Source organism: Cebidichthys violaceus, unplaced genomic scaffold (assembly GCF_023349555.1).
Source record: "Cebidichthys violaceus isolate CVI_PGR_0920_01 unplaced genomic scaffold, fCebVio1.0.p SCAF_6, whole genome shotgun sequence".
In the NCBI taxonomy this organism is placed as follows: Eukaryota; Metazoa; Chordata; class Actinopteri; order Perciformes; family Stichaeidae; genus Cebidichthys; species Cebidichthys violaceus.
This window is the reverse complement of record NW_027176816.1, coordinates 13,164,446-13,179,806: the sequence shown is the minus strand read 5'-3', so window position 1 is coordinate 13,179,806 and position 15,361 is coordinate 13,164,446. Positions and strand designations below refer to the sequence as shown.

Below are 15,361 nucleotides of genomic sequence, written 5' to 3'. Positions count from 1 at the left end.
TGTCTGAAAATTGTTGAAGCCCGAAAGCATTTAAACTGCCCTGCTGAAAACCCTTCTAGTTGAAACGTCTAACTATGGTGTCTGTAGCTGAAAGTATGAGAAAGAAGAAGGCTTCGAAAGTTGAAGAAGTTTAACAGGATTTGAAGATTTTCTCCCTAGATATCCCATAAAAAAAAATTGCAAAAAGCTTAATTCAAAAAGCCTAAAGATTACAAATATGAAAAGTCATATCACCCTCTCCTGAAAGAGCTGAACATTTTGATATTCTAACGGTTTCTGTGGTTTAAAAAATGTCAGCAGTAGTGATATTTGTAGTAGTAGAAGTTGTAGTTGTAGTAGAAGTATTGTTTAAAGTAGAAGTATTAGCAGCATTAGAGATATTTATAGTAGTAGTAGAAGTATTATTAGTAGTAGAAGTATTAGTAATTAGAAGTAGATGAAGTAGTCGTAGTGATAGTTGTAGTAGTGGTTGCTGTATTTAATATAACAGTAGTAGTAGTTGTAGTAGTAGTAATAGTAATGGCAGTATTTGAAGTAGCATTAATAGCAGTAGTAGAGGTACTAGTAGCATTTGTACTAATAGCTTTTGTAGTATTAGTACTGGTAGTAGCATGAATAGCAGTAGCAGTTGTAGTATAAGTAATAGTAATAGTGGTAGTATTAGCAGTAGTTGTCGTAATAATACCAGTAGTAGTGGTAGTAATAGTCGCAACAGCAAAAGTTGTAGTTGAAGTAGTAGTAGTATTAGTAGCAGTAGTAGTAATACTAGAAATATTAGCAGCAGTAGTAGTAATACTAGAAATATTAGCAGCAGTAGTAGTAGTTGTCGTAGTATTTATAAGAGCATTAATTATTTCCACAAAATCCTCATTTTGAGCTTTTTAAATACAGTTAATCCATGAGGCTTTTATTTTGAAAAGGTAGGGCTGGGTGGGTTAGACAGGAGGAGAGGAGACTGAATCATAATGTTAGATAAACACAAACAGGTTATCAAATGACAGGCTTCATCGGAAGCATTTCAGTTGGAATTCATTCAGTGGGGCTTGTATTTTAAAATGGTGTGTGTGTGTGTGTGTGTGTGTGTGTGTGTGTGTGTGTGTGTGTGTGTGTGTGTGTGTGTGTGTGTGTGTGTGTGTGTGTGTGTGGGGAGGGGGGGGTCCTCTAAAAGTCTCTAATACCTGAATGACTGTATGACAGAGAGATACACAGGGAGAGAGACACACACACAGAGAGAGAGACACACAGAGAGATAGAGTGAGGCTTGTGTCTGTGAGTCTCTTTGTTTATAAACATTAGTAGTTAGCTCAAGCACGAACACCTGTGAGCCTGCCAGCCTTTTCATGAGAAAAGACTGGGAAACACCTGTCAAACAAATGCACTTTATACCAAAACCATGAGTCCAATCAATAAAATAAGTGTACAATTTGAGAGATAAGACTCTGCTGAACGCCTAGATGTGTTTTTTATGTTTGTGGTGTTCAAAATGTGAGCTCCAGCACAATGTACAAAACTTGTACCGTCTGCCTTTTTTGAGAAAATTGTTGTCAGATTTAACATGGAGTCTAATGGAGCATTAGGTTGGAGTTCATGTCGCTCTGTCGGTTTTTGAGCCAAATATGTAAATCTGTGGGATTCCACAGTCATATGTCTACGACAAGGACAAGATTAGCTACGTTTCCATCCAAAAATTATGCATGTAGAGTGAAAATTGAGGAGTCAGTCGCAAAAGACAAATATTTTTTTCACAGGAATCTCAGGCTCCTCTTCACTCTAGCGGTGACATCACGCACTCTAAGCTGCGCAATACACACCCATTATAAAAGCAGAAAAGGACTGAAAAACACATAAAAGCAAAATTGCTACTCTTCAAAAAGTGTAAAAGATATCAAAATGATTATAACATACAATCATTGATGAGGGTTTTCTCAACATTTGAAAGTTTAAATGGTGTCTGTAGCTGAAAGTATGAGGAAGTAGAAGGATCTGAAAGTTGAAAAAGTTTAAGAGGATTTGAAAAGTTTCTCCATTGACATCCCATTCATAAAATAAGTTGCAAAAAGCTTAATAATTCAAAAAGTTGAAAGATTGGTAATATTATGAGAAATAGCACCCCTCTCCTGAAAAAGCTAAACATTTAGATATTTGAACGGTGAATCAGCATTCCAACAATAAAGATTTGAAGAACAATACTTGGAATGCTGAATCAGCATTCCAACAATAAAGATTTGAAGAACAATACTTGGAATGCTGAATCAGCATTCCAACAATAAAGATTAGGATAACAATACTTGGAATGCTGAATCAGCATTCCAACAATTAAGATTAAGCCCGATGGATTATATACAGTGTGCTTTGGCACAAGCAGTTTTACTGCCTTGTGCTACAAAGCCACATTGAATTTGTATTTTATGTGGGTCTTTTATTTCCCCCGACTCTACTCTTGGAGCACAGCGTTAATTTGTCAAAATTTTAAGGTACAGAACAATTGACAGCAAAATGAAACAATTGCTTTTACTCAATTAGGATTACAATATAACAGGAATGATCACTGGAAACAACACTATATTCAAAAGCTCCATATAGAATAGTAGTGGCTTCTTCCTGTTAAGCAGAAACAAAGAACCTTTGCTTCTGTCTTGTGCTGTTCAACTCTCTGATATATGTAGATAGCATCAGTGACGTGCGGTGAGGTTCGTGGCTGGTGAGGCACTGACACTACATAAGTCAGATTTATATTTACTATATGAACCCAATAGAGTATCTTAAATCGCCATTCAACTGGCAGCTTGCACATTGACTACTGGTTGTTTTTCATATCAGCATTATTTACACACACACATAGGTAAGGTACATATTTGATTCCACCGGGAGCGTGTGCGCCGCGATCTGCCCCACCGACCTACCCCACCGTTCTGCCCTACCGGGAGCGTTTCAGAAGCGGAGCACCACCCGCGAAAATCGTGAGATTCTGCGTAAAACAACCACGGATGTATAAAGAGAACAACAAACACACAAAAGGTTACTTTACCTGTCCGACGTTGAATTGCTGTTGATTTGTTCATATTTCTTGTTTTTTTGAGACATTTTTAAGCTTGGATATATAATTTTACATGTTTGTGGTCAAAGCAAAATATAAGAAGAAGAGAAGTGTAGAAGAAGAGCAACGACCGAACAAGCACCCGTGAGCTCTCGCACGCCCTTTTTTTTGAGGCAGAGGTACTGTTTGCCTCCCCTGTGTGCTTTTTCACTGCGGTTTAATGTCAGATCAGCAACACTAAATATGTTCTACACATACGTGAAATACAGTACCTATTCTATGGAAAGAAAGGACATATAATTAAAGTGTCTACAAATATTACAGTAATGACAAACAATGAGAAAGCAGAAGGCACGCTCTCAACCCAGTTTGTGAGGGATTGCGCAATCTGAGGTGAGGCACAGCTCGTCGCTGCCTCACCTCATGTGTGTCTTCTGTTTGAACAGGACATGCGCTGATTCAGCGATTTTGATTATAAAAATTATTGGAATCATACAGAAATTACATTTATACAATACAATATTGAAATACTTATTGTCGTGTTTTTAAATAAATATATAAGCATGTGAGAACAAACTGCTCTTAACTGTAACTCTTTATTAGCATAACATCCACATGCACTTAATCCTAAATCCCTCCAGTACAGCTTCTTTTCACCCTCTATGTACCAACATACATTTATAACACTTACCACACATATTACATGGTAATCAGCATTACATATGTGTCTGACCATAATACCAAAAAAAGCAAAGAAGAAATTATGCATCTAAATCATTTTTTTAGAGTTTTTAAATTTTTTTTTGTTTGGAATATGTATAATAAGCATATCATTTAGTTATCGCTACTGAGAATTTAACAAACATATAAAGAAAAACATGATGTAGATAGGTTTGCAGTTTTCAAGGTGTATATTTCAAATTGCATATATTACACACATGAAAATAAAGTTCTGAACACCGGCTGAATATCTATCATCAGAATCATTATAACTGTATTTTAACTGCTACTGTGTAAAGGGTATACTGCTGTTAAAAAGCACCTTATTTGTTTAAAGTGTTTGCAAACCAAATGTTATTGCACTTTTGTTCATATAGCAGTATTTTTTTAAATAAAAGTGCGCAATACACTATACTTTTGAATTCATTATTGAATTTTGCGCATAACAATACGATTGATTTTCTGCGATTAATTGCGATTAAAACTTGTAATCTTTGCTCAGCACTAAATTTAACACATGCTACTACTTCTATTACTACAGCTACCGGGTAGGCATGTGTGGGGACGGGGCCAATGACTGTGGGGCCCTGAGAGCCGCTGATGTTGGGGTTTCCCTGTCCGAAGCCGAGGCCTCAGTCGCGTCACCTTTCACCTCCAAAACTGATAACATCAGCTGTGTGCCGCTGCTCATCAGGTGAGGAAGCAGGAGGCATTAAGTAAATGTGGACGAAGTTTTTGAAAAGCAACTAAACCGGACATGTTTGTTGTACAGTATTTACAGTATGTATACTGTAGATAATAATAACAGATAACAATGTCTGTGCAGAGAGGGCCGGTGTTCTCTGGTCACTTCCTTCAGTCTCTTTAGATACATGGCCCTCTACAGCCTCATCCAGTTTTGCTCCGTCCTCGTCCTCTACACCGTGAGTAGCAGTGGAGCCATTTTTATTTAAATAAATCATTTTATTTCATTATGGACATGTTATTGAAGACAAAAAAAACTTTCAAAAGCCAGTTTGTTGGTGTCAAGAAGATGTCATGTTAGCTTAACTGCAGATATTTTCCCTATTTAGAAACAAAGCAACTTGCTAGAAGCCAGTCATATGACCACATGCTAAAACTCTGATAGATATCGGCTCTGGCTAGCTAACGTGATACATATTTAAGAGAGAAACAGCAGCTATGGCCGAGATAATGCTAACACAGACTACACAAAGTTAGCTCTACAGGTAACACGGGGCAATACGCATGTCCTCAAAATAGAGCAGACACTAGAGATAAGCCAGATGTGTTACATTAGTGCAGAAACTCATATTAGAGATGACTGCAATGTATACAGGCAAAGATTTACTCATAAGAAACTATGTCAATACAGGATTTAATTACAATGATTTGACTTGATGTGTCTGAATCCTAAGCCATCTGTTTGCACCTCTCATCGGCTGTCAACGATTGGCATCCTGGTCACATGGTGTGTGTGTGTGTGTGTGTGTCTCTCTAGGTGAGGACGACCTTTGCTGACCTGCAGTTCCTGTTCTGTGACTTATTTGTAGTGACTCTGCTGGCCATCGTGATGGGGAGAGGAGGCCCCAGTGAGGAGCTGCACCCCTGCAGACCCTCAGCCAGTCTGCTGGCCCTGCCTGTCCTGGGCAGCCTCCTTGTCCACACCTGCATGATTGTTCTGGGCCAGCTGGCCGCGCTCTTCATCACCACCTCACAGGACTGGTCAGTGAAAAGGCCACATGCAGCCACAAAGAGCTTTTATTTTGATTCAGGATATCCTGAACAAGCATTTTGTATTTGTTTCTACAATAGCTCAGATGTAGAAAAGGACCAGCATCCCAGCTACACTTGATACGCTGTAAAACTCCATTTCCTGGTATTTTTTGTCTTTTAGGTACGTTCCGCTCAATTCAACATTGTTTGGCGTGGCCAATCTGCCCAACATGGAGAACACCAGTGTGTTTTCCTTGTCAGCTTTCCAGTACATCATCATGGCTGTGGTGGTCACCAAGGGCTACCCTCACAAGAAACCTCTCTTCTACAATTGTGAGTCAGCAGAAATGTCCGAGGATGGTGACTTGGGGTCAAAGCAGGGGATGCTGTCCGTCGTTCAGCTTTATTAAATATAATATTACAAGTGAAACCTTATGAAGATTAAGGACCTTGAATTGTTTTTTTTTCTTCTCATCTTTCCAGGGATTTTCCTCTGTCTGCTGCTTGTCCTCTTTGCTGTGACGACTTGGCTGGAGTTGTATCCCGGGCCCGTCGTTGGTCAAATATTAAAACTGCACGACTTCATTGATATGGATTTTAAAATGGTGCTCGTCGCTGTGGCTGCTCTCAACTTCCTCATTTGTTTTGTCGTGGAGGTGAGTGACGATATGACATTTTTAACTCCCTCATAGGACAATTGTTGATTTACATTTCATTAAAAAACAGCTGGCTCAGTCATGAGCTCCGACACCAACCGGATGAGATGCGTGACAGATGATGCGTGAGATGTGTGGATATAAGTGATTCTTCTCCATTAACGTCCGCTCACACGTGTCTTGTTAACAGCCATCTGTACCTTTTTATGTGTTAGTGGGGATTATTTCTCCCAACAGTATCCTCACATTCTTCGAGAGCTCCTTCAAAGAGCTAAATAAATTCCTTCTAAATATAACTGCAGCAGGCTCCATGCTAACAGAATGCATATGTGTAACAGAGGTGGGTCAATGTATGCTGTAACAAAAGTATGCATTATATTGCTTTGTCTCACTGGGACATTGAATAGAACAGAGCCACCGTTAATGTTCTTAGTAACACCTGTGCTTTATCTGCTGTGACGAGTCAAAATGTCTGCACTAAAAAAATATTTGTCATCTCTTGCAGTGTGGTATATTCCTAAAAACCCTGAACACGTTTTTTTTCTCCCCAGGTGCTAGTAGACAATGGTATCCTGAACTGTCTTCGGTCGCTGCGAAGGAAGCGTCAGTCCAAGAAACAGTACAAACGTCTGAACATGCTTCTGTGTGAATCCCCATCATGGCCGCCCCTTAATCAAACCCTGTCCCCCACAGAACACACAGTCATCCAGTGTAGCTAGCGTCTACTCGCCCCTCTGTTGGACAGTCGGTCATTTAATCCAAAAAAAAAAAAAAGTACTGTGGATGTCTGAGCTACATCCCCCACTTTCAACATCCCCCATCAACAAACAAGTTATGTTTACCTTCATTAATAAAAAATATTTCTATGTAAACCTCAGTGTCTGTTTTGAAAGCCGTTTGTATTTTCTATGTGATTCAATAGTGGGGTCCTGGGTTTGTTGAAGGACCTTATAGAACTGTTTTTTTTTTTTTTTTCGGTGTTTAGTCAGCCAAATTACAAAAACATTTTCTATCTCATCTGACCATATATACGACAGTTTGGGTTGGATTTGAGATTTCATACACCTGCACAATACGGTCGATGTAAATGGAATTTAATTTGCAGTGCTTAAGAATGATGCACATCATGAGCCTGCCAACTTAAAATAATGAACATGCATTACAAAATGAAATACTTTTGTTTTTTGCAAATCATTTTATTAAATCAGTATTTACAGGCAGTTGGAATTTTCACTCGCTCAGCTAAATCCGTCTGTCTCCTGCTCTGCTGCTTTATTTCCTGAACTGAAATCTCAACAGTATTGTGAATTCTCCCTTTGGATATATTCAGTCTCATTTAACTACATTAACAAAACAACCAGGAAGTAAAGATGTGATGCAAGAGGCACGAAATTAATTCAACCATTTGTCAGAACTTTTCTATTGATGTGCACCACCGAATATGGCTTTATTGAGATCTCATCTTTTGGGCACAATGGTCCTGGTCATACGGGCAGTCGCTACCTCTCTGGTTCACATACAGCTGTGTCTCCACGTTCCATTTCAGCAGAGGACCATCAGTTACCCAACAATCACACAGGGAGAGGTTACCGTTTCCAACAGTCAGCCAAAAAAAAAAAAGCGGCATTCATTCATCTTGGGACGTGGACATCGTTTCAGTTACATCTCACCGTATAGCAGTGTTTCTAACAAAGTGCCAAAATACGGCCATTTGAGGAATCGAAACCGGCTGGAAAAATACAATCTTAGTTAATTTCATTCCGTCTCGTTCACTTGCACCTGAGTTCTCCTGCTGTACTGTACGTCAGCGAGAGACATGAAGAAACGAGGTGGAGACATAACGAAGGGGCTTGTGAAGCACAGCAGTGAATTCATTCACTCAACTGACCCTCCCTCGAGTCGCTGCCGACACCACCTTCAAATAATGACATCTGAATTAACAGATATATACAGGTTGATTTTTTTTTTTAAAACAAGATTTTGATTCATTTCGATTAAAATACTGCTCGGACATTGCTACCATCTCATACAAACAGGCAGAAAAGCTACTTAAAAACAGACTTAAATCCACAATCTCCTTTTAATTTGTCTTTTTTTTGTTTTGCTTTTACTTTTAGAGAGAAATAATGATGAGACAGTCCAAGGAAGACAGCTGAAAAGCTTATTTAAAAAAACAAAAGAAAGACGAACCGTAAACAGAACCTATCAGATATACAACTTACAACACATGACCCTTGGCCTCAGTTTTTAAAAACAAAATGGTAATTTACATATTAGGGGTGCACTGATAATGCTACCAGCTCAGTTACAGGGCCAGTACCAGCTAAGTACTCAGCTTTGTTGGTGTGTTTACTGAAGCAGATCTGACACCGCAAGCTGCAGCCCAGAATGTCAAACCAAAACAGTCATTTTTAGACTATTTTAGCACCAAACAAAGATGAAAAATATGAAGGAATCCTATTTCATTAACAGTGCAGATGCAGTTTATTTTTTTAAATTTAAAAAAAATGAATACTGTTTAAATGAACAGGTTCTTGGTGGTGTATCTGTAGATATCAGAGCATCCTTAGTATAGATAATTAAAGACAAGCAAGAAAAACAAAACATTTTGTGAGCCATCTGAAAATTAAAAACATGTATGTAAAAGGTGTGACGGGTGATGTCTGGTATTATTACTGGGGAGAGGCAGCTCATCTTGTTTTGCTATGGCCCGTCACTCTTCCACCTCTCTCTGCCATCCTTTGTCCAAGTCTTTGCTTCTGCCTTGCGGCTGGGCACTGAGGGAGGAGAGCAATGGAGGCGAGGGGCGTCTCTTAAAGGGATCATCACAGTTAGTCCAGAAGATGTCCATTATCACAGTGTCAACTGGGCTGGAGTGAGGAGAGAAGAGAGCACATTTCCATTTGACTTCCTCCTCGAGTTCCTCACTTCCATGTTGGTTCCACACGACCGCCAGTGGGAAGAGTCGGGCAGCAGTGTGGCTGTTCGATATAATGGAACTGAAGGAAGGATGTTTTTAAGAATACAGTGCTGTTGTTGCTCTCTTGTGGCTCTCTCTCTCCCCACAATGGCTTGGCGGCCCCAGGGCCCCCTTATCTGTGCTGTCTGAACCCTTGGGTGCCGTCGGGGCCGGCTGGCTGCCGGACAGTGTGATTGTTTGATCGGGTGTCATCTGAAGGCAATGTCGAGTTATTGCGCCCTGCCCTGGCAGAAAATAAAATGAAACAGGAATTCATTAGCAACAGCAGTCTGTTAAACGTGCCAGCTGCTGGACATGAATGGCTCACAGCTCGTTTCTAGTTGGCAAGTTTCCGCACCATTTTTGTTTCCAATAGATGTCTTTCTCCTGAACTATCCTAATTACAAGATCCCTGTATTCTAACATGTGATTCTAATTATAGTGTTCCCTCTTGGTTTTAGGGAGTTAGCTTCAAGACAGTGTTTTTCATTTTTCTCTTATTGTCCATTCTTTATTAGATCATTTTTGGCACAATTCACTACTATTCAAATCCAACTGAGGACAAACAAAAATAACATCCTCTTATTCAGTTAATTAAATGATGTACTGTTAATTCTTGAGAAACATGCAATCAATTTCTGCAAAGCTGCATCAAACAGCTTTCTATGATTATTGTTAGGCTCCACCTCCTGTCAATCAGCTTATTTATAGTGTTCACATAATTCTTTTATAGAAACTGATTTCCATCTAATTCAAGATTGTAGTCTAAAAGTAGTACAGATGTTGGGAGTGAAAACATTCTGAATCACAGGTCAAATCAAATTGAAAATAAAATAAACACTTTGATTTTGAAATAAGAGTAATATATGGCACTGTACCTTGGTGATAAACACATTTCATTAATCATAAACCAAAGCATATAAATTACTGGAATCAAGGTGGCTGGAAAGACTCAAATAATGCCTACTCATTTGCTGCCTCTCTCTCAATTGGATACTTGGCTCACAAAAAGTAAAACAAAGTCTTAAGCAACGTGAAATACACCAAATGCAAATGCCCTCCGGCAAGGTGTTATCAGGCTGTGAGTAAAACCACAAAAAAGTGAATATTTATGGATTATTACCTGTCAGTGTTGGGTTTGTCCTGAGGCATCTCATCCGGACAGGCGCTGCCTAGTATTCTCTTCCTGGCCTCGGCGTACTCGGCCTCACGCTGAGCCAGAGACTTGACCTGTGGTGTGGGCCTGTTCGGATTCGAGGGTGAACCCAATGACCCGTTGCTTGCAGGCCGCTTCAAAATGCGTATCTGAGGTGGGGGTGCTGCTGGTAGAGAGTCGTCCTGTATCACCATGGTGGTATTCAATGGAAATTGTGAGGAATTATCACTGGACTCCCTAAAAGCAAACCAACAGGACCCAGTAGATCCAAAATTAGTGACGTGACAGACAGGAAGAGGCCGCTGAACCGAGGGAGGCTTAGATGGCCAAAATACAGAAATCCAAATACACATTTGGTACTGCATTTCTGAAGAAAATCCGAATTATTATTGTCTGAATTATTAGGATACACACCACCATTAAGGTCACTTGAAAAATGTATCAATGGATGAAATAACTAGCATAATAATTAAAAAAATACATTGGCTCTAGGTAGATCACCTGTATGGTAAGCTGGAGAGTGGCTTTAAGTCACTGGTAAAAACAAAAGTCTTTTGTCCAGGTGTGTACTTTTAAACAAAACAGCATAGTTTTGAATGGAAATTGAGGCAATCATTAAAAAGGTCACATATTTGGGACACGTTTCTTCTACCTTTAAAGGCCTTACTTTTCTTTCTGGCTGATCCTTAGCTTCTCTTCTAGTCGTCTTTCCATTTCCTGTTGAGTGAAACATAGAGCAGACATGTATTAATGAAAAGAAACAAACATGGTCTGACTGGTTTTGGGTAGAAAGAAAAGTGCGGCAAGTAAGTTAGTAAGCGAGTCGGAGAGTGGCTGGAAAGCAGGATTCAGTTACAAGCTATTTATAATGTCTAGCACAGCTGCCAAAGTGTAACAGAAAGTGCTCATATAGCCACATTAGCCGGCTGATGTAGCACGAAAAGTGTTCATTTAAGGTTTGAGGATGAGCATTTTTATACTGACTTACAACATGAAGATTTTTTTTTTTTTTAAATCTGTAACTTCAAACTGACGAGCGCCTGACGTTCACACTAGTTTCTTAGAGCCACGTTCTTGGTGTCACGAGCTAGCGACAGTCTGCCCAAAACTACACCGCCGATAGCTAATTTTAGCTAAATGTTACCAATTTGCAAGTGTGGCGTCAAAACTAGCTCGTCCCCGGGAAGTAAATTGGCAACATGGCCGAAATAATTGCCCCACAACAACTTGGTACAGGAAATCACCAAGTTAACACTTTACAGTAGTATGTAGAATATAAACCAGGCTCCATGGAAATGTGCCAAATGAACGACAATTTAACGGTAGCCTAACTGTTGTCGTGCACATTTTGAAAAGTTACTTATCTCGACTTTCACTGTAAAATGTCGACCTACTAAACCGTTCACAACGCTACTAGTTGTCGTTCACAGAATGGTTCGGTTCGTGAATCAATGTTTAATATTAACGTTGTAAAATGTATGCCGAATTTAATGTGAGACGAGAGTGGGTCGTGGAAGCGTCTTGAGACTTGTGAAGTGTTTGTACATTAGCCAACACGTAAACCAACAGTGAACTAATTCATTGTTCATGTTATCCATGAATTAAATCGCTAGCTTAGCATTAGCTAACATCAACCTAAGCATTTCAACAGGGAACTCTTATTTCGTGGGTTTAGCTTGCATCATGTTACTCCAACTGGTTCGTTAGCTTGTCACCGTTGGCTAATAATCAGGCACATTTACGTTATTTCATTCGAAACGAGTTGGAAATAGAAAACATCACTTTGGCTCGTTGGCGTTAGTTGGCTAACTCCACGATAAGCCCGTCTCGCTCGCGAGCTATCTAGCGTTACAAGAGCTAACGTTACTTGACGTTAGCTCGCCAGGTTTCTTAAAGCTAATGCTAGCTTTAGCCACATTGTTGGCCCGTGGGGGTAGTTGACATAGATCAACGTTATGATAACTTCTAAAAGTAACCCTGCACATATAAATACGCTACCGATACAATATTCGCCTATAGTTTATGGTATACTGTGCCTTTCGTTATTTACCCCACTATCAGCAGCTTCCTCCCAACTTTCGGCGACCTCCTCATCCATGTTTCATGTTGCTCAGGCACGCTGGAGTTGGACGTCCTGGGCCGCTTCAGACCCGCCTCTCGACCGTCTTTGACATCACACTGACGGGTTTCCCCTCCGTCTGATACCCCTCTCTGCAAAGCTGGTTAGGAGTGGGACAAAATTGTCTTACTGAATTTCGGTAAAGTAACAGTGAACAAAGAACAAATTATGTGACGTTATTTTGTTAGAAAAAGTAAAAGACGCCTTTTACTGTTGGCTCTGAACATGTGTGAACAATGTTTAAACCAGTGATTGATTCCTTATTGGCTGCGGCCCTCATCCATATTTCGAAAAGGCAAACGTGATATCGAAAGAAATTGGCAACGTAACAGTATAAGAGTAAACATCTTCATCTATCATCTATCTATTGGTATCATCTGAATATTTTAATAGTAAGTAAAACCATGATAGTGTAATTGCATGTCTGATTAATTTGTATAATTATAACTCTGTAAACAGTCTTGAATCGTTAGATTATTCATCGTAGCCTTTCATGTTATGGCCCATCCTCCCATATACTGTACCCTTTGCTATTCTTTCTTAACTTTCAGATGTGACAGACAAATTCTAAACTACAATACTGTTTACATTTCCTTTTTAAAATTGTATTTGAATCAATAGAAAATAAAAATTTAAACTCGAGCAGATTAAATTATTTCATTTTGATATTGAATCCTGCTCCCTAATACAGGTTACATTTTATGAAAAACAATAAAATGGCAATATTTTTGGAAAAAGACGAACCTCATGTGTAAATGTGAGCATATTAACGAACAACACACTGCAACACTGCAATTATATTTTGTAACTATAAATATCCTTTTAATAAGTCAAGTAACATGAAAACATTGTTTTATCAAGCATTCCCTCAGTTTTGTGCCCTCAGTTTGGACACATGGGGGCGGTGTGGGTTTGTTGGACCACCGCTGATGTGTCAGTCAGATTTTGTTCAAACACCACAGTGTCAGTGCAGGTTGAATGAATTAATCTGTTCTCAAGGATCTAATGAAGTAAGGTAGACCTTCTGTAGCATTATACACACATTTCACATACCTATGTGGTTTACATGGTATTGTAAAAATAAAAAATAAAAAGTGCATATTTTTTATTGACTGGACTCTGTACATTTGGCTGACTAGACCGATAGGACTGGTTACACACATAAATGTTGTTTTATTGCTACCGGAGTTATATTTGCTTCCTCATTATCAAATTGGTGTCTTCTGATAAAAGAGGAATCAAACATTGTAACAGTGAATTAGAGCAGATATAGTGGAGCTGATATGACAAAAAATAGAAATGAACTTAATTACCCAACTGATGTTTATGTCAGCTGTTCTTATGCGTCACATTCTCTTATTGTAGTCTGAGGTTTTTTTGCTTTATGGTATGATCTAAGTATTTGGTTGTACATATCCAATAATATAAATGTTTACATTATTAGCCAATTGCACTGTACAAATGAGACAGAAGACTCAAGATTTGTTTTTGTAGGTCACAAGTTGAACCAGCCTGCAGACCTGTAAAGGTGTCATAGATGCACTGATTGCTCAAGTCTGTCCTAAAACAATAGTCAGGTGCCCGTATGTACACTGAATTCAGTCCTTGTTTCCAAAGCAACCATTAAAAAAAGTCCCTTTCTATTGCTCCTTCAGTGTAACTCAAAATCTTTGTTCTATACTAAAAAATAATCTAAAGTTTATCTGAAGCTTGAGCAGTCTGAGTGAATCAAATCTAGCCGATATCTTCCAATTTTACAGCCTTTTTTGAACAAAATATCCCGTTTGTGTTTCCACAGACAGTGTTTTACAATTGAACTGCTGTGGAAGATGGACATGTAACAAAAAGATAGAATTTGGCATTGTTGAAGAGATTTCAGATTTGTCTAACTCAGACTCGTGACTCATTTTATCTTCAGATTAACTTTGGAATGCATTTTTGCACAAGTCGAGGACTCTGGATGTTGATCTTACAGTGGGAGTCTGTTAGGAAGAGATCTATCCTTGAATGTATCCTTTGATGACCAAGACCGCACTTTGTTGGTTCAAAAGTCTTATTTGAAAAAACATATTAGATGTTCTCTAATATGTTACAACATATGTTGTAGGAAGACCCCAATGAAGGCCACGGCCAAACAACAAACTCTTAGACGTGACTTGAAATTTAAACCTTTTGGTTTGCAAAGGAAATGTAAATAATACACAGACAGACTGTGAAATTAAGTGGTATGGTGTTTATTTTAAATGCAGGAGTGTTTTTTCATTGCAGAGCAAATCCATTTCAACAAGTCAAAATCAATTGTTTTGTTCTTTTTGTTGTAAAAACTGGTTTCCATATTAAGTGATAAACTCAAGATTTCCTGTTAATGAAGTAAGGATTTCTGTTTGTAATGCTATTTGATAAACTAGTAACCAAACCATTAATCCTTCAGTTTTAGCTGAAGGATTAATGCATTGCATTAATACTTAAAGACACAAAAGACTTTGAAGTTCTATGTTGGCTGCTGAATGGCTACTGAAAGGGAAAATCGTTCCTTACAGATCATCATAATTAAAAGGACTTTTAATGCTCAACCAGCTGCAACATTGACCCCTGCAGCAGTGAGCCCTCTAAGAAGACAAAAAAAATAATCACAGTAGTGATCCTAAAGCCAATGCATGATGATGGCAGTCAGGGTTTAACATGATGCAAGACTCTGTGAAGAAAAGCAACAAAGAGACCTCTGCTTTTAACACTCAGATACTGAAATAGAAATGGAGGGCTCTGATGATGAAGAGGCTAAGAAAGAACAGAGATGATGATGATTTTTAGTGATAAATATTTACTAAACATTTTTTGTAATTTGTAGTTCATCTAAAATGTCCAAGCTCTTGTCTCTTCTGACAGTCTCCACCATCAGCGCTTGTGGACGTAGTATCCTGTCACGTATCCTATGATGTAAACGGACACCAGTGCAGCCAAAGCTCCTGCTGCCTTCACTGCGACTCCCAAGCTGCCA

At 38.9% G+C, this 15,361-nt stretch overlaps 2 protein-coding genes across 3 annotated transcripts in view; one reads left to right on the top strand and one right to left on the bottom strand.

Annotated features, from left to right (window-relative positions):
* The window catches only part of atp13a2 (ATPase cation transporting 13A2), a 40,233-nt gene extending 33,227 nt beyond the window's left edge, over nt 1–7,006 (top strand). For both annotated transcript variants that reach the window (XM_068733236.1, XM_068733237.1), the window contains 6 exons: nt 4,299–4,451; nt 4,584–4,680; nt 5,259–5,482; nt 5,655–5,806; nt 5,957–6,129; nt 6,681–7,006. In XM_068733236.1, the coding sequence (XP_068589337.1) occupies nt 4,299–4,451; nt 4,584–4,680; nt 5,259–5,482; nt 5,655–5,806; nt 5,957–6,129; nt 6,681–6,848 (967 nt within the window). In that variant the 3' untranslated portion in view covers nt 6,849–7,006. The remainder of the gene's footprint in view (nt 1–4,298; nt 4,452–4,583; nt 4,681–5,258; nt 5,483–5,654; nt 5,807–5,956; nt 6,130–6,680) is intronic.
* Nucleotides 7,007–8,190: 1,184 nt separating this feature from the next.
* szrd1 (SUZ RNA binding domain containing 1) lies at nt 8,191–12,416 on the bottom strand. The gene is made up of 4 exons (XM_068733475.1): nt 12,295–12,416; nt 10,912–10,961; nt 10,212–10,481; nt 8,191–9,333 (listed from the first exon to the last, which is right to left on the bottom strand). Exons 1-4 carry the CDS (start codon nt 12,340–12,342, stop codon nt 9,222–9,224), a joined length of 480 nt encoding a protein of 159 aa, XP_068589576.1. The 5' UTR covers nt 12,343–12,416; the 3' UTR covers nt 8,191–9,221.
* Nucleotides 12,417–15,361: the final 2,945 nt, after the last annotated feature.